General features: G+C 54.2%; 1 protein-coding gene across 1 annotated transcript in view; it reads left to right on the top strand.

The window, feature by feature from the left end:
- Positions 1-690: 690 nt before the first annotated feature.
- The window catches only part of MACROD1 (MACRO domain containing 1), a 151,639-nt gene continuing 133,251 nt past the window's right edge, over positions 691-19,078 (top strand). The window contains exons 1-3 of the mRNA XM_003798595.3: positions 691-1,127; positions 12,135-12,236; positions 12,836-12,952. Coding sequence (XP_003798643.1) covers positions 830-1,127; positions 12,135-12,236; positions 12,836-12,952 — 517 coding nt within the window. The 5' untranslated portion in view covers positions 691-829. The remainder of the gene's footprint in view (positions 1,128-12,134; positions 12,237-12,835; positions 12,953-19,078) is intronic.

The raw sequence follows: 19,078 nt of genomic DNA, 5'->3' as shown, positions 1-19,078 counted from the left end.
AGACTCTATCTCAATAAATAAATAAATATATTTAAAAATCTGTCCTCATGTTCTTTGTAAAAAAAAAAATTAGGGAAAATATGAAGGCAAAAAATCACCGTATTTCTTCCACCCAAGAACTCCACTTGAAACCTGAGTTTTCTGCCTCCAAACCCCACTACTTGCAAACTTACCTTGTGGGTTATCCTAGATGTGGTTCCAGATGCGCCCTCCCCTGGGGCTGTTATGAAGCAGCTGCTCAGCCACCTGGAGAAGTTGCCCAACCGGACTTACCCGTTCGCAATGCGGGTAACCTCCCACGGCCGGCCTAGCGGCTGCTCCCGGACACTGCAAGCGTAATGTGGGGTGCGGAGGAAGCGCCCAGATGACCGGTGGGCAGAGAGGCTCGGGTTCCCCAACTGCAATCACTTGGCCCCGCAGGAGCCGCGTCTGGTTCTCCCATTTCGGTGCCGAGCGCCAGGGAGCGCCCGCTCTGCGGAGGGCCTGAGGGGCAGAAGAGGGTCCACAGCTGTGAAGAGGGACCAGGCCTCCAGTCGGTGCCTAGGAGTCGAGACACCGCAGACCGGGAAGTTTGAGGAGGCCGCGGGGGGAAGCAGCGGGGCGCGTACGTGTGTATACGAGTGCGTGGGGCCCATTCTGGCGTCCGGGACTACAAGTTCCAGAGTGCCCAGCGGCGCGCTCCGGTTTTCTGGCCGCGCCGCCCGCCGGCTCTGAGTAGGTCGCCACGGGCAGGCAGTCGCCACCTAGTCCCGGAGTAAATAAGGAAGAGGCTCCCGAGCACCGTAAACAGAGTCCAAGTGGGCGGGGAGCCGCCCTGCGCCGCCCGCCCATGTCTCTACAGAGCCGAGTGTCTGGCCGCCTGGCACAGCTGCGAGCGGCAGGGCAGCTGCTTGTCGCCCGGCGCCCCTGGTCCGGCTACTTGGCGGGTGCCACGCGGACCCGCAGCACCTCGTGCGGCCGCCTGGCACCCCTGTGCGCGTACGGCCAGGGCACGCGGACCTCAGCGGGAGTTGGGGCTTGGGGGGCGGCGGCGGTGGGGCGGAGAGCCGGGGTGCGCACCTGGGCCCCCCTGGCCATGGCAGCGAAGGTGGACCTGAGCACCTCCACAGACTGGAAGGAGGCAAAATGTAAGTGTAAGCACGAGGGGGCGCGAGGGGCGAGGGGACCCACGTAGGTCTTCCCGGCTGGGGAGCACTCCACGAGCAGCCTCTTCGACCAGACAGACCTGGGCAAGTTGAGGCCCCATTTGCCCTGAAACGGACCTCTTCTCCCCATTCACAATATCCGCCACCCAGTATTCCCAGCTCCACAAAACAATTCACCCTAGACAGGCATGCGGACATGTCAGGGGGCAGTGTGACGAGGGTGGCCTTACTTGGCTGGAATGGGCCCCAGGGCACCCCAAAGATCATCTGGGACCTACCACCTTATCCTGCTGAGCAGGAGGGAAACTGAGGCCCAGTGCTGGAACTTGTTTCCCCAAGGTCACTCAGGAGCTTATGGTAGAGTCCATGTTAGGATCCTGAACTCCCCGCATACTTTGCACAGTCTCGTTCTCAAGTGGTGGAGTTTGGGGCAGAGTGGCCAGGAACCAGCTGAGGGAACACCTCTGGAGCTGGTGTCTCACCTGGTGGAATGATAAAGCCCCACAGAGTGACCTCTCCGGGCAGGCCTGTCCCGCCTCCAGTCCACCCAAACCCACTAGCTGGGCACGTGGTTTGGTGCCCTTTTGCCCTCATCGCTGGCATCTGGCCATTTGTGAGCAGTCTCTGCCCCATTCCTGGGGATAGTGATTAGAAGAGTTAGGGAGCAGGGCAGGGATGGGATAGGGTGTTGTGCCTGTCACAACAGATGACACCCCCGACGAATCAAACTGCTTTCTTGCTCTCTTGGACGGGTCATGAGTCTTGGTGAGGCGTGAGTTCTTGGGCTGGGAAGCCAGGGAACCTGACCTGCTAAGCCCCAAATAGCCTCCTCTAGTGTCCAGCTGCCTCTGCCCTTCAGGGCCTGCCTCCTGGGCCCTGAAATCTTCCCGGCTGGATCTCCTTTCAAAAGCTCTAAGACGGCTGCTCATTGGCTGGGCCCAGCCGGAGTGGGCGGGGCTTCCGTGGGACGGGCCAGCCTGGGCATTGACGGTAGAAGGTAAAGGGAAGATGGCTGCGGTAGAAATCAAAGTACGGTAGAACCTTTGTAAGCTGACCATCCAGGGGACTATAGTAAACTGATCAATATGCAGATGTGGTCAACCTACTGATATGTACATGTGGTGCATGTCTTGTCTATGAAAATTAGGTCAATTTAAGGAGGCGGTCAGTGTAGGGAGGTGGGCAGCTAATTTACTCCTTGTCATGAATCAAGTTGCACCAGATCTAGACGTGCAGGCAGAAAGCACCTGGCTTTGCTCTGTGAGCAGCAAACTAGAACCTGTCACACTCAGGGGGCAGGGAGCAGCTGGTAGGGAGGCTTAGTGGGGGAGCCCTGTTCTCCTGTCCCATCCTCCCCCCAGCAACCCAAGAGGGTGGGAAGGAGAGCACTAGGGAGACAAGGGACCTAGGCACTTGTTCTAGGGCTCCCCCCATTCCTCGGTGCCCGGGAAAACAACTTGACCTCAGGAAGCTAGTGGGGCTGGGTATTCTCAGGCTGCTGTGGTGTCCCAGGGATCACTTTTTCTGCTCATTCATTCAGCAGATTTTTACTGATCACCTTCTATGCGGCCAGCCTGTCGCAGTGTTAGGGGCTCAGCCATAGTCTGATGGGCAAGGTTGGTGCCTTCGTGGGAGTTTATAATGTAGTAAGAGGAAGCACTAGAGAACGTGGCCAGGCCCAGGGTGCGGGGCCTACTCTGTGGGCTCTGACTGCCACTTTCTCCATAGCAAATGTTAAATGGTGGCTGGGATTGAGACACAGAGGTCTTTGTGTGTTTTAGTTATCTATTGCTATGTAATAAAATACCCTAACCTTTTGTGGCTTAAAATGGCAAATATGCCTTACATGACTCTGAGAGTTAGGAATCTGGGAGTAGCTTAGCTGGGTGGTTCTGGCTCAGGGTCTCCAATGGGATTGGCTGTGGCTTGGTGAGGGCTGAAGGATTGGCTTCCCAGATGGGTCACTCATGTGAAATGACTGTTGGTAAAAGCCTCATTTCTTTGCCACCAGGGCCTGGCCACAGGGCTGCCTGAGCATCCTCATGACATGGCAGCTGGCTTACCCCCAGAGCATGTGACCTAAGAGAGGGAGCGTGAGGAGACCAAGATGGAAGTCACAGTATCTTTCTTTCTTTCTTTCTTTCTTTTTTGACAGAGTCTCATTCTGTTGCCTGGGCTAGAGTACCATGGCATCATCCTAGTTCACAACAACCTTAAATTCCTGGGTTCAAGAGATCCTCCTGCCTCAGCCTCCTGAGTAGCTGGGACTACAGGGGCCTGCCATGAGGCCCAGCTAGTTTTTCTACTTTTCTACTAGACAGCACTCTTACTCAAGCTGGTCTTGAATTCCTGAGCTCAAGGGATTCTCCTGCCTCACCCTCCCAGAGTGCTGGGATTATAAGCTCAAGCCACCATGCCTGACTGACAGTACCTTTTTTGTGACCTAGTCTTCAAAGTCCCACCCTGCCTCTTCTATTCTGGGGCTCAGAGTGGAGTTAGGGAGTCTGGCCCACCCTCCAGGGGAGAGCTCCACCTTCTAATGGGAAGAATCTCAAGGAATTTTCAGGTGCATTTTTAAAACCACCACACTGGAGGAAGACTGGGGGGCTGCTTCAGAAGCTGGACTCTGCCTCTGATCAGGCTCTGAACTGTGGTCTTTGGAGACCCCTACACTTCTTTTCATTACATTCAAATAACACTTTGGGCTGACTTCAATTGTATGGTGAAGTGCCTCAAGTGTACAGATCCTCACTACTTGGATCAATAGCTAGAGTATTGCTATCACCCCAGAAGGAGCCTCTTTCCAGACAGTATTCCCTAGAGCTAATCAGTCTTCTATCTGTTCATTTTGTCTCTTCTTGAGTTTCATATAATCAGAAGCATACCGTGTCTGGCTCCTTTTATCCATTATCTGTGCAGATTGTCCATGTTATTGGATGCAGCAACAGTTTACTTTTTAAAATGACTGTGTAGGCCGGGTACAGTGGTTCATGCCTGTAATCCTGGCGCTCTGGAAGGCTGAGGTGGGTGGATGCTTGAGCTCAGTTTGAGAGTAGCCTGAGCAAGAGCAAGACCCTGTCTCTGCAAAAAATAGAAAAACTAGCTGGGTATTGTGTCGGGCACCAGTAGTCCCCACAACTTGAGAGGCTGAGGCAAGAGGATCTCTTGAGCCCAAGAGTTTGAGGTTGCTGTGAGCTATGACTCCATGGCATTCTACCCAGAGCAACCGATTAAGACTCTGTCTCAAAATAGATAAATAAAAAGAATAAAATGACTGTATAGTGTGCTATAGATACTATATGAGAGACATGTGCTTTCATTTCTCTGAGGGATATACCTAGATCAACCTCCAAAGACTTGTCTGCCTGAGATGATCCTCTCTCAAAACCTGGCACACAGTAACCATACTCACAACAGACTAATGTATAGGTCGGCAGGGTGACATCCAGTTTACAGTGGGGGAACCCAGTGACAGTGAGTGTGAAAACTTAAAGTGTGCCTGGGCAGGCTTTTCTCTCCTTATGGAAGACAAATTGTAGTCTTTGGATTGCTCAGACAGAGCCTGTGCTCTTATCTGGGCTGGTTGAATGATTTTGGAAGCTAATCCAACTGTCCTGGGCAGGGCAGTCAAGCTTCCTTGCTTAGGAAGGAATCGGACCATCCACCAAGGACCTTGAGCAGCTGCCCAGTATTTTGGTCTCTGTGCAGTGTTGAGTACTTGCTCTGGGCCCTAGCCCACGGCCCAGCTTATCCTTGGGACAGATTAGGGACAAGTTCAGCCTCACCCTGGATGCTTCTGTTCTTTCCCTCCAAACTGTCTGTCCATTTTTGTGGACCTGTTCTCCTTCTAGGTAAGTAAGTACCATCAGGCCGGATATTCCTGGCTAGGAGATGTTCAATTCTTTGGACAGACTTCTACAGAATCTGGCTTCACTGGCCAGTGGTTAATTTCACTAATTTAATTCACTAAGTCCCAGGGTGCTTCATTGTGCCCCAGGTGATGCCTTTTCTTTTCTTTTTTCTTTGTTTTTTTTTTTTTTTTTTGAGACAAAGCCTCAGGCTGTTGCCCTGGGGAGTGCCATGACATCACAGCTTATAGCAACCTCCAATTCCTGGGTATAAGTGATTCTCTTGCCTTCGCCTCCCAAGTAGCTGGGACTATAGGCACCTGCCACAATGCCTGGCTATTTTTTGGTTGTAATTGTCATTGTTGTTTGGTAGGCCCAGGCTGGATTCAAACCCGCCAGCTCTGTTGTATTTTGCTGGCACCTTAGCTGCTTGAGCTACAGGCATTGAGTCGATGCCTTTTCATGAGAAGATTGTGGACACAGCTGCACTATAAAGGCAGTTGGACTTAAGTTCAAGCTCTGGGGGTATCTGAGACTGTCGCCACAGGAGGGGTCTGGCCCTGCATCCTTGTTCTAACCCACACTGTGCTAAAAAGAAGCAACATCTGTGTCATTAGGCCCTGTCTAGCAGCAGTGCTACTGCTTCCGCATGCCCTGATCCTCAGTTTAATCATCTGTAAAATGGGACCAATGACACCTGCTTAGAGGTTGTCCTAGACTCACACTAGAAACTATTTTGGGCTGAGCGCAATGGCTCACACCTATAATCCTAGCACTTTGGGAGACCAAGATGGGAGGATCCCTTGAGCTGAGGAGTTAAGAGACCAACCTGGATAACGTAGTGAGACCCTGTACCTATAAAAAATGGGAAAATTAGGCCAGGCACAGTGACTCATGGCTGAAATCCTAGCACTTTGGGAGGCTGAAGCAGAAGGATCATTTGAGGTCAGGAGTTCAAGACCAATCTGAGCAAAAGTGAGACCCTATCTCTACTAAAAATAGAAAAAAAAATTAGCCAGGTGTTGTGGATCTGTAGTCCCAGCTACTTGGGATCCTTTCAGCCCAAGAGTTTGAGGTTGCCATGAGCTTTGATAATACCACAGCAGTCTACCCCAGGGCAACAGAGTGAGACTTTGTCTCAAAAAATAAAAAGAAAGAAAGAAATCATTTTGTATGCCATGACCCCCAGAAGGTCTTAGTGGCCCCCTTCCCTTGTCATCTCTCACCTCTATCTCCTCTTTCTGCCCTGTGCTAGCCATGGTGACACTGGGCTTTTGTAGACTTGTCACAAGTGCTGGACCCCTGACTGTTCATTCTCTGAGCCATGTTTCCTCTCCCTGGTGGAGTAAGACAGTGCTCCCGCACTCCGGACTCAGAGCTGTCTAGGCAGGGGAAAGGACTAACTTTGGCTCTTGTGGGATTGCATTCAGAGTGAGTGTTACCTGATTTGACTGCTGAACAGGGAAATTTTCCAGGCACACCTGGAAATGGGTATGCGTGTGTCTTCCTCCACCTGTCTTCTGGGGACATACCCTTGGCACATCTCAGTGTGGGGTGGGCAGAGGCGAGGAGGCCTGGGGAGAGGAGAAAAGCTCTGAGGTTGCTTGTGCCCTGTTCTCCTCATCTTGGGGAACCATAAGTGTGGGGATTAATGCCTCTGCCACCAAGTCTAAGTGCCAGTGTTCCAGGAGCCCAGCCTTTATCAGCCCTGTCCACCTGGCATTCTCCAAAAGAGGAGCCCTGCCTGGCACCCCAGCCTACCCTCACCTCTCTAAATGCCATCTTGCAAAGTGCCTTAAAGACACTTCTTAAAACACATCATTGAATTCCCATTTGCCTGCTGCACTTTATGTTTCTGGCGGAGCCTGTTTCCTCCTGCCCAGCTTCTGTGCCCGGGAGCTGCTGGAAGCTTAGTCCAGGGTCAGGCCTCTCCATCAAAATTGACTATGAACATCTTTTTACAACACCTGTCTCACTGAGCTGTGAAATACTCTTGCCTCTCCAAATATGAAAGAAAATGAAAATGCATGTTTTATATCATTTATTAAAAAAAATAAAAATCACTTGTGCTTTAAGTCTGCATCTGTCCTTCTTGAAGAAGGAGGTGGTAAATGTTACCAATGCATGGGGTATATATGACGGCCCAAGGTCCCTGCTGCTCTTCCAGCAATGAGGAGAGGCCTAAAGTGAGGACCCTCACAACAGAGGACACGGAGGTGGTGGACATGGCATCCCGTGCCTTGGGGCTGGTGCTGAATCACAGTTGCCTTTTCTTCCCCCATAAATCAGGGACCAGTGCAGTGTGTAGCTCTTCATGGTGAACCAGGCTGTAACCTCCGAGGTTTGCACTTGGGCACTGCAGACTGGAAGGGACAGGGTGACAGATGTCCCCAAGGTCAGCCCCCAGCTGGCTGGTGGCAGAGCCAGGATGCTGTCTCTGGGGAGCATAGCCATCTTTTGGACTTTGCCAGAGAGGGGGGCTGTGAGGGCGGTGGGTCACTCAGATCAGGCTGGTCACAATATTGGGGGGACTGTGCCAGAGTGAGCCCAGGGTTGGGACCCACTGCAGATCCCTTTCATGTACATGTGACCAAGGGAAGGTCGCTCTGACTCCTCTGTAAAAGAAGGTGGTGGCATCTGCCAGATAGTATCTGCTAGGGAGCTGAGGTGTGCCTGGGCACCCGGACTAGTTCCTGGGGGTGCTCCAGGCCTGCCCTGCTGGAGAAACTTGACCCATGTGAGGCTCTCTGGCTCAGTCTGTGTCTTGACTTTCTGGCTATGAGGCCAGCTGGCTTGGAGCGCCCACACTTCGGCATGCCAGGGCCTCAGAGGGGGGATGTCTTTGGTCCCAGTTGTGCAAGATGAAAGTATGGGACCCCAGATATTTAAAAAAAACTCCTCCACCTGCTGTGCCCCCAAGTTGGGAAAAAATATTTCTCCCCCTGATTTTGTCTAGTTTGCTTTGTTCCCGTGGGTCTTATTTTGCTCTCAGGAAGGGGTGGGTGGGTGTGATGTACTTTATAGCTGACGGCCACCTGCTCGTTTGACCCTCGCAGCAAGCCTGGATGCCAGGGAGGGCCTGCTTGTCCCTATTCTAGGTGAGAAAACTGAGGCTCAGAGAAAACTGACTAGAAGCCTGATGCTAGGAGTCATGAGCCCAAACCTAGGGCACCTGGAACAGAAGAGGAATGAAACCACAGCAGCAGCACCCTGAGTCTGGCCAGCTCCACGCAGGCCTCTCCATTCCTCAGAAGGGAGACGACCCCAGGGAAGCTGGCATGTCCCCTTTGCTCTACAGCCCAGCTGTTCTCTTTTTCCATCATTTCTCTACCCAAATGCTCTCTCTCTTACCTTGGGGACCTTTGTACATGCTGTTCCTTCTGTCCGAAGACGCCATTCTCTTAGCAAACTTGCCCTCAGCTTTTGGTCTCAGCTCGCTCCTGGATTCATCCCACAGCCACCCATGAGTGCTCATACACGCCACGCCACGCCACACCACGCCACGCGCTGTGCGGGGGAGGAATGCAGCGCAGTGATAAACACCCTCTATGAATCCCTGTGTGGAATTTGCAGGCCAGGGTGGCCAAGGTCAAGAGAGGGACAAATGTAAACAATGGCAAACTAACCCATATCTCTGCAGGGAGGAGGCTACTCTGGGTAGAGAGGAGGGAAGAATGGCAGGGGGCAGGAAATAGCCTGGCTGTTTGGGGAAATGAAAGGTGAGTGGCTTGGTGTGCATGGAGGGGGTGTAACAGGGAAGATATCACGGAAAGAGGCAGGGAGAGAGGTAGGGAGCTGTCATATTGGCCAGATCTATGGGCTATGGTAAGGACCTGAAGTTTGAATTAGGGCTTAAACGGGAGGGACAGCCTGTGATTTATGTTCCTAGGATCCCTGGGCTGCCACTGGAGGGCAGATGGGGGTGAGGTGGACACAGGAAATCAGGTGGGAGATGGGAGCCTCCAGAGGGGCCCAGGAAGCAATGAGGGAGGCTTGGTTTTGGGGGTTTTGTGGGAATAAATCCAACAGGCCTGCAGCTGGGCAGAACAGGGGGAAGAGAAGGAAAGGGAAGGAGCCCTGGGTGAAAAAGCCACGTTTGAGGGAAGGAGGGAAGGGTGGACTTTGAGGGGTGACAGAAGGCAGGGGCTGTGCAGGGAGGCTCAAAGGGAGAGGAGGGGCTGGGCCTGGGGAAGGAGTAGGTTGAAGGAAAAGGCCAGGTAGCAAGGAAACCTCCTGTCACAGGGAGGACAGGAGGAGCTGCTGCATCCAGTCTGGTGTGGTGACCTTGGCTTTGATCTTGATAGGAGGCAAGGACCAGACTGAGTGGGCTAAGGGGGGTGTGAAAGACCGGAGAATAGACATCACAGGAGGAGCAGAGAAGGGCGTGGAATGTGGGGGTCAAGGGAAGGGATGGAGGCCACTAGAAGTATTTTGAAGGCAGACAAGATGGCCTGCCTCAGGCAAGGGACTTGCACGGTACCTGCAGCAACAAGCCCTCTGTGAGGTGGTCCTGGCAGTGGCCTCAGCTGCAGGAAGGACCTTCATGCCCAGTGACCTGAGGGAGGGAGGATGAATGGGGGTGGCAGTGGAGGTGCTCAGCTTCCTGGGGGAGGAGGTGGCCATGGTGCAGCTGGAGGGGAGTAGGGGAGCCTGGGAAGAGAGGGGAGCTGCTTTGAAAGCGGCAGCTGGAGTGACTATGCAGATGGAGCCCCCATGGGGGAGAACATTTAGGGGGAGCCTTCTGTTTGGTGGCACATTTCCCTCCAGGGATTTGTAGCTCCTGGGACAGACCAGTTTCCTCTGGGGTCACTTCCTTCTCCTGGAAGCTTTCCTGGCCTCCCCTCTTCTCAGTCAGGCCCCAGAACCTAACCTTGCCTTTCTCCCCCAGGCTTGGTGCCTGTGGGTGCTCAGTAAATGTTTGTTAGCTGACTGACCTTGCTGCAGACTTCAGGCAGAGCCTGGATCCAGCCGCCCCCTCCTCCCAGGCTGTTCTCTGCCCTCTGGTAGGTGATACGTCTGCCAATGGCTGAGCCCTTTGCTGTGCACTCACCTAAGTCCAGTGCCCTTCCTCTTTAATGCAGGAGGTGGCTTTCCACATGGTCCTTTTACAGAAGAGGACAACTGAGGCTCAAAGCTTCGAGGCCCTATAGCTCCTTCCAAATATTAGCGCCCCACTCCACACAAAGAAAGGAGCCTTCAAATCAGTGGTCCTCAACCTGTGGGTCGCGACCCACAGGAATTGTATTAAAGGGCCACAGCATTCCAAAGGTTGAGAACTGCTGGAGTCCCAGTGGGGTCGTGTGTCCAGTGGGGAGGATGGCTTCTTGGGAACAGGGTGTGAGCAGCCAGGGACTCTGGTGGTGGAGGGACTGGCAGGGCTGGAGGGGCTACTTGGGGGCCCTTAGAAAGCATGGGAATGGCATGGGGAAGGCCTTAACCCATACCGGGTGAAAGCATCTTCAGTTTGATTACAGTGCCCAGGGATGAGGTAAAGCTCCCGTCACCCCACAAAATGGATTTCATTCTCCCAGGGCCTCACACACGTCGTTCCTGCTGGCCGGCGCCCTTTCCCACTGGGCTATGTCCCAGTCCTCCAGGTCTCACTTGAGCCTCCCTGAGGACCTTCTCCCAGCCCCCACACGTCTCTGGGTGTGAACTGCTTGATTGTGAAGCACCTGGGTCAGCCTCAGTCTCCCCTGCTGGACTGTAGGTACAGGAGGGCCAGGACCAAATCAGCCACGTTCAATGTGTCCCAGCACTAAATTTGGGACCAGTAAACGTTTGTGGAAGGTGGTGGGAAGTGGCTGCAAGACAGTGTTTCTGTCTCAGCCACATTTGAAGCCACCTTGAGGTATTCCTAGCCTTTCATAATGATCTGACCTAGTGCTAACCAGACACTGAACCTGGCCCTTCCTAGGAGTATGTCATCTAATGCTGTCTGTGTCCATGGGGTACGATCACTACCACCAACAATGGGAAGATGAAGAGACCAAGGCTTGGATGGACTAAGTGACTTTGGTGGGAAAAGGGCATTCGGGGATGGGGGGGACCTATCTATCTCTTGAATACCTGCCCCTCAGCCATTCCTACAGAAGCTTCCAGGAGGCAATTCTTCCTCTCTTACCACCTCCTCTAATTGTTATCCCCACTGCTACTTGCTTTTGGATGCTTTTTGAGTTCCTTGATTTGCTACTGGTTCCCCACCTGCAGTGGTCAGTGGGACTGCTCCATCTGAGGTGCTAGTGGCCCAGGGGCAAGATGGGGCTGAGACCTGGCTGTGCTGGTGGCCAGGAGATGGCAGCCAAGAGCTGTGAGCCTGCCCTGTAGCTGCTGGGGTGAGAACCTTTGGAGCCCCTCTGGGTGTCTCTGCCTGGTACCCTGCAAAGGGAGGGCAAGGGCAGGAACTGAAGGAACCACACGGCAGGGGTCCAGAGTCAGTGAGCAGGTAGGGGAGCCTGATTCCCTGTTTGCCAGCAGTGTGACCACTGAGGCTCCCTAAGCCTCTTGTTTCCTTATGTGTGAAATGAGGACAATCCTGGCCACTCCTATGGTTCACCCTGGGAAAACCCCAAGCCAGGTGTCTATCTGTGGTGACATTGCCAGGGAACAAGTGTTTAAGGACAGGCACCAGATCTTGGTTCTGCAGCACTTACCTGCTTGCCCACAAATAAAATCCGTGATGGTATAACCGATTGATGATGTACCTGACTGATCAGGTGACTGATCTCCTACTGTGAGCTGCCTGGCCTTAGTGTGTGTAAGTAAGCTGGGAGTCACTCTGGAATGGGTGTCTTAGTCTCATTCTAGAAATGAAGAAATGAGGGACCCAGAGAGTTACAGACATAGCTAGAAAGTGGCAGAGTTGAATTCTGAACCCAGGTCTGTGATGCCTCCCTGGGCCTCAGTTTCTCCTCCTGAACAAAGGCAGATGTTCTAGGCACCTCTCAGGCTCTAACACTGAAGGTTGTGTCCCAGCATGCCCTGCCCACATGCCCATGGAAGGAGAGACAGTAGGGTGGGTTTGTGGCCTTGGATGTGGTAAGAGGCCCCATGAGGAGGGGAGACCTGGGTGTGCAAGGGCCCCAGATGCCCCTGTTACTGGCCCTGACACTCCTTCTTGTCCACCCCCCTGCCTCTGCAGCATTTCTGAAGGGCCTAAGTGACAAGCAGCGGGAAGAACATTACTTCTGCAAGGACTTTGTCAGGCTGAAGAAGATCCCGACGTGGAGGGAGGCAGCAAAAGGTAGGCCCTGTTTGGGGAGGCCCGCCCGCCTGCCTGGCCCCGGCCTCTCAGACCTGGGGATAGGGAGACTCACGCAGCTGAGAAGAATCCAGCAGCATTATTGAGCGCTTGCTGTGTTCAGGCACTGCATGTGTCACCTCATTTAATAATGAACATAGCCTGAGGCAAGTTCAATTCTATCCCCTCTCTACTGTGAGGAAATGAGGCCTCGGCCAGTGAAGCCAGTCGGTGATCACTTGGTTGTTGGGAGCTGGGGTGGGGAGCTGTGGTGAGGCATGCCAGTGGGCTTCCAGGCTCTGCAGATGGCAGGCCTAGTAACCCATAGCCCTGGGCGAGTCACTTAACCTGCCTGCAGTTCGGTTTTCATATCTGCTCCTGGCCTTGTAGGAAAGATGGAAGGATACAGTGTGTGGTGCTGGCACATAGTAGGTGCTTACTCAGTGCAGGCTCTCATTACTGGGTTCAGCAGTTGCCATGCTGCAGCCTATTTCTGGAGGTGGAGGGAGGTTGATGGGGAAGGGCCTGGCCTCTGGGCATTGGCTGGGTCACTGTGCTGTGGGGAGATTCTCTGTGACACCCTGGGCCCTTTCTTGTTCCAGGGGTGGTCGTGAAGGTCGAGGAACCCAAGTACAAGAAGGACAAGCAGCTCAATGAGAAGCTCTCTCTGTTCCGTGGTGACATCACCAAGCTGGAGGTAGATGTGATTGTCAACGCCGGTGAGTGGCTGGCCTGAGCCAGAAACCTGGGTGGCCGCCTTGTTGCCTTTGCTCTCGTCTGCTGTGCCAGGCCTGGGTGGACGCCACCTGGCTCCAGAGGGGCTCGGGTTGCCGGCGAGGATGGCCTGCTGGCGCCACAGGAGCCCAATGCGTCAGCCACTTGGACTCCTCTTCCCTTGAAACCCTGACCCTCTCTGTGTCAGGGGCACCTCACTCTGCTGAGCTGCCTTGCAGCGCTGAGACCCATTAGCGGCTGGGGAAAGTGGAGAGCTCAGCTGGAACTGCGCCGGGCCACCCTGCCAGAAAGGCGGAGGCCAGAAAGGGGTGCTCCCACTTCAGGGGTTGCAGGCGACCCAGGTCACTGCTCTCCTTCCTCTGCCTTCTGCCTGCCTGCCGGCTATCCTTCAAACCTGGGCAGGTGAGGGAGCTTGCTGAGGCAAGGGTGGCAGCAGAGAGGTCCCCTGCAGCCCCTGCTGGCAGCTCTCCAGCGCCTGGAAATGGTGGCTGCTCCACTTCCTGTGAGTGCCTCTTGCTGGCTTGACAGTTTGTTGTGATGAGTATGGGAGTCAGTCAGCTGCTTCTTTGAGGGAGAGAGAAAGGGGTCTGCTCCTCCCCCCAGGCCATGGTTGTCTGCCCAAGGTCAAAAGGCTCTGGCAAGGGACTTTGGAGTGCTTAGGAGTTGGTGCCAAGGGCGTTGGTGCAGAGGCGTCTGCACCAAGTATCAGAACAAGAGGGGCCTCTTTCTTAGAGCTGGAGCGCATGAGGGCAGACCCTCTTATTTTTGGCTCCAGCTCAAAGGGAAAAACCCTGTCATGCCAGCCCCCCCCAACTGTGCAGGCTCTGGGCACCCCCAAGAGCTTCTTGAGTCTCCTCTGTCTCACCTTCAGGCTTATAGTGATTGTGTCTGACGCCAATGTTGCAAGGGAGTAGAGTCCCCCAGTGACTCGGGGACGTGGTGGTGCCAGTGCTGTCAGCATTTCCATTGATCTCTTAAGTGACTGGGCTCACAGATGTGGAAAGATGTGGTCACTCAGCCTGTGCTAGGCCTGCTTGTTTGTGGCCTGAATTGCGTTTCCTTCAATAATGTTGTTCTGTGCATCTCCTGCCAGTAGTTATAGAACTGGACAGACACAGGTGGGTGTACCTCAGATACACAGGTGAAAAGTCACATCACCTTTGGCTTTCTACAGGTGGTTCTGGTGTGTTTCTTTCAGACTACTAGGATGGATGGGTGGCAAGAGGTCTGCGGATCCATCTGGGGAGACACAGAACTAAGACAAGCCACATCTGGGGAGGCAGATATCACAACAGCCCAGGGGAGAAGAGCATTCTCCTGCCTGTGCCCAGGAGAGGCTGGCCTAGAGTGAGAGGACCGACACTTGAGGCCATGGCTGAGGGGGCAGTCATGCAGACCTGTGGGGCTGCCCTGCTTGGCTGTCCCAGTCCTGCCAGCCACTGGCAAATGTGCAGGAGGCGCCCAGCTGGTGTCTTCTTGCTACACTGCAAAGTGACCAGAGGGAAGTGGGCCATCCTATGAGCACCTTCCCACCCTGGGTTGGTGGCTGGCTGCAAGGAGGGACGGTGCAGGGACCCAGGTGGGGTGTTGGCAGGATACAGATGGAGAGAGGCAGGGGCTCTGGAGGCTGCACTAGGGCCGCAGGCATGATTAATGGCTCTTCCTAAGTGCCCTGTGACTTGCCAGACTTTGAATGCAGTGGCTCTGTGGTCTCCTCGCACTCTGAGAAGCTTCAATTGCACCAGGGCTGGGCTAGGGGCAGCATTTGCAGTCTCCCTTCTTGTACTTGCCTGGGCCTCTGCTTCCTCCTCTGCACGATGGGCATGGTAGAAAAACTACCTGTTGGGTTGTTGGGAGGCTTAGGAGCACCAGGCCCGGGAAGTATGAGTGAAGCTCATTCTCAGCACCTGGCATGAACCAAGGCTCAAGCCCTGCTGCTGGTGCTGGTGCTGGTGCTAGAATAGCTACTGGCAGTGTGATTCTGAGCATCAACTGTGTCCCACAGATGGGGAGAGACATGGCACTTCCTGCAGGTGATCAGCTTTCGCCTCTACCTGCTTGCCTCAGTTTACCTAACGCCTCTTCAAGTGTTTTCCTGGGATATCCTTTTTTTTCTAAAAAGAGTCTCGTAGCCAGGAGGGCCCAGTACCAGCCTGGAACCCCAGAGAATGGCTGAGGCAGGCCCTGGACACAGGGTTCCCACACAGAGCCTGTCTCTTGTGGGGGCACCCAGGCCTTGTATTCAAGGGGGCTTTGGTCCTGGTCAGGCCTGGGAGCCTTTAGTAGTCTTGGCTCCCACCCTGGCCCTGCCACCCACCAGGGGGCAGCAGAGATCGCAGTTCTAGGGGAGCCCATAAATCAGCCTGTTTATTAGTGGAATAAAAGTCGTCAGCAACGCAGGGCTTTTCGGGGCTGCATAAATCTGCGTCTGTGCTTCGTGAAACCCATATGTGCTTAATTCATATGTAAAGTTTCAGGCAGGAAGAGAATACGTGTCCATTAAATTCTATTTGACTTGATTATAATCATTAGCCGTGAATAATTGCTTCTCAGCACCGACTATGGAGCCACCACAATAGGCAAAAGGAGAGAGCAATTATCTCGGGGTGGGGATTTTTAAATTTATATTCTTGAAGCCAGGGGCTGCGTTGGCCTCATGGGTGTCGGTGGCCTATGGAGAGTGGTGCGGGTCAGGTGCTGGGGCCCAAGGGCTGGCTGAGAAGCTTCTGGATTGGGGAGGGTTCTTTTTGTCCCGGCTGCCAGATGGAGAGGGGCTATCATCTCCTGGGTGCAGGTCCAGCTGCAAGGACTGTGGAGGGGAAGGATATAGGGGTCTGGGAAGATCCTGAGAGGGAAAGGGGTCAAGTCTCTGGCCCTGCCCTCCTTTATCCTGAAAATTGCAGGCTTGGGGGGCTCTGGCCAGGCTGTGAGCATCATTCCTGCCTCTCAGTAGGACCCTGGGGATCCTTGGGGAGGCCTGGCTAGGCACCTTTCCTGGACCAACTTCATTCCCTCCCTGTGGGGGGTTCTGCCCACCTCCACCCTCAGGACTTGAAAATTGGGCTCTGTTTCCAGCTGGTTCCCTGGCATGTGGGGTCCAGGACTGGTTTCTACCCCTACTTTCTTAGTATTTGAGATGGGACTGGGGAGTGTGCTGGTGGATGTGTGTGATGTGGTGTGTTTGTGCTTGTGTGATGAGGGGGTGTCTGGTGGAGCGCGTGTGATGTGTATTGTATAGTATGGTGGGAGTGAGGTGGGGGCTGGGGCAGAGAACAGAAGGGGGACAGTTGGCTGGTGGGATCAGGCCTTGAGGTCACAAGGGCAGGACAACCTCCTTCCTAACTGCCCAGGGACAGAACAGGTCTTCCTGGTCCTGTCCCCATGGGCTGTCGTCTGAGGCCACTTGTTTGGGCAGTGCCCAGGAGAGTCTCAGGCTCCTGCCATCTGTGCTGGCCTCAGCTCCTGCCCACAGGGGCATGCTGCATCCATCTTAATTAAATTGGGCTGCCATCCTGGTGAGATAGCCTAGGAGCCCCTGCAGGGCCCCCATCCTGGGGCAGGAGAGTCTCAGGGGCAGTGCCTGCCTCTCCTGCTTGGCTTATGACCCCTCAGTTGTGCCTGGGGACAGCTTAAGTCTGGAGGTCTCCACTGAGGGGACATTTGCATCTTCTTTTTGCCACAGGGGCATGACCTTAACTGGGCCACCTCTATGCCCTTGAGTTTTCTGGTTAACCAGGCCTGTGTCTATGCACCCCTTGTCCCAGGCAGGAAATGTCTGGACACAAAGAAAGACCCCCATTCTTGGCCAGCTCAGGGGTCCAGGCTTTGGCCTTCAGTACATAATGGGATGAGCTGAGATGAATGTAATCCTTTGTGCAAAGGCAGATGGAACCTTTTACTTCAAAGCAATCTGAGGGCAGCAAGGGAGGACCAGGAGCAGGTGGGTGGGCCAGTGGCCCTGCTGGCCGTGCCATGGCCTCCATTTCCTCATCTGAGAAATGGTATCATCATCAGCCCCATCCCAGGGTAGGAGTGAGGATGACGTGAGTTTAGGTCTGTCCAGGGCCTGGCACGTAGAGAGCCCCCAATAAATTACTATTGGAAGTCAGGACAAGAGCAACTAAGGAGAATATAATGTGACAAAGCGCTGGAAGCGAGGTCTGAACAAAGTGCCTCACAACACCACAGGGACCAATTAATTCTGTAAGGAGGGGGTGGGAGGCCAGGCAGGTCGGGGAGGCCTTTGAGGGGCCCAGGCGTGCGGCGGGGAGCGGGTGGGGAGCCATGTTTCACAGCGACAAGCTGGCCCTGCAAGGAGATTTTTAAGCTGCTTATTTATTTAAAATAAGGCATGAAGTGGCGCTCCGGTTCCTTAAGTCTTGGAGCTTTGATTTGTGAAACTCTGCCGGCTGCTGTCACCGCCCTCCTTATGGGCACCGGAAGCCCTTGCCCAGTCCCTTCCTGCTGCCTGAAGGGCCCGGCAGAGCCTGGCCTGGCAAGGAGTGGCTAGGGTCCCCCCCTGCTGCCACCTGAGCAGCCACCCACCCCTGAGCCCAGCTGTCCCTGGGCCACAGCTTGGAGTCAGTGATTTAGAGACCGCCTTGATGGACTACCAAGCAGGGGGGCCTGGAGGGACGTGGACTGCCTTGTGGGAAGTAATCTGATGCTAAACTGTCGCCGTAAATCGCTTTATCTGTCACTTCAGATTTAAATGTGTTTGCTGAGGCTTGCTGGCCGTGCTGACAGCAGAAACCTCTCTGCAGTGGGGGCACCAGGCTGGCTGCACAGCAGGACTCTGTGGACGGGACCTGCTAGCAGTGAGGACAAGGACCATCTCACTGGGCCCTGGCCCCCTCCTCCTCCTCAGGAGAAGTAAGGGCAAGAATGGTTCTTCCTCTGTGTCACTCTCGTGCATGATTATCTTGAAATCCCTGAGAGGCAGGCAGTACTATTCCCCCATTTTCAATGGTCACATTGAGTCTCAATAAAAGAGGGAGAACATGACTCGCTGCAGCTGGGGATTGAGGCAGAATTCAAACCCATGGCCTTGTGTTCATTCAGCAGACATGCGGTAGACCTACTATGCACCAACCTTGGGATAGGGCTGGGCTACAAAAGACGCAGTCTCTAATCCCAAATAAGGGATGAGACGTGAAGAGACGGGGAAACCAAGTGTGTGAGGCATGAGAGCTTGGTCTGCAGGGGCGGGAGGCAGTCAGGAAGGCTACCTGGAGGGCGAGTGGTTATGTTGGGGGGTCGGGTCAGACGTGGGCAAGGGTTTGCTGGGGGGAAAGAGGGAGAACCCTGGCTGGAAGGGGCGAGGTAAGGGGGACAATATGGGGGGTCTCTGAGGGGTGTGGAGTGAGCCCTAGCCACATCCCGAGTTGGAGATCTTGCTTAGATCACTTGGGCTGCTGTGTGGGGAATAGGTGAGGCAGGGACACAAGATGGTAAGAACAGGAATGTCCAGGACTTGGGGGTCTTCCTCCAGATATAGGCTGTATTCCTACCCCATGCCAGCTCTCCTGTGTTTGTTGTTGTTGTTGTTGCAGTTTTGGGCTGGGGCCGGGTTTGAACTCACTACCTCTGGCATATGGGGCTGGCACCCTACTCCTCGAGCCACAGGTGCTGCCATCTCCTGTGTTGTTATACATGCATCACCCTTACTGTGCCAGTGGGGAAACTGAGGCTCAGAAACATGAAGCAATTTGCTTGAGATCACACAGCTAAATGGTGGTGGAGCTGGGATGGGAGGTTTGCCAGACTGCAGAGCCCCCAGACACTGTGTGCGTGTGTGTGTGCACATGCACACGTGCATACCTCCTCTCTGTTCTCTATTTTCTGGTTGAAAAATCTGGATTCCTAGAATGAATGTGTTGTCATCTATTCTCACTGCCAGAGAGGTGGGGCAGAGGGTGGCCATGGGTGGGGGTCATTGTAGAGAAGCTGGGACCAACATCTCCTTGTGGAGGCCCAGGTGCCCTGAGGTAGGCTGAGGGCTGCCCATCACCTGCAGCTTGTTGTTGAGTGTTCCCTCTGTGCTCAGAGCCACTCACCACACCACACACACTGCTCCATTTCTGAGGCAGGTACTACTGTTTCCCCCATTT

The sequence above is a fragment of the Otolemur garnettii genome, unplaced genomic scaffold (assembly GCF_000181295.1).
Source record: "Otolemur garnettii isolate 467f Iridium unplaced genomic scaffold, OtoGar3 scaffold00140, whole genome shotgun sequence".
Lineage (NCBI taxonomy): Eukaryota > Metazoa > Chordata > Mammalia > Primates > Galagidae > Otolemur > Otolemur garnettii.
The sequence above is the reverse complement of the archived record's forward strand: the minus strand, read 5'-3'. Positions and strand labels throughout refer to the sequence as shown.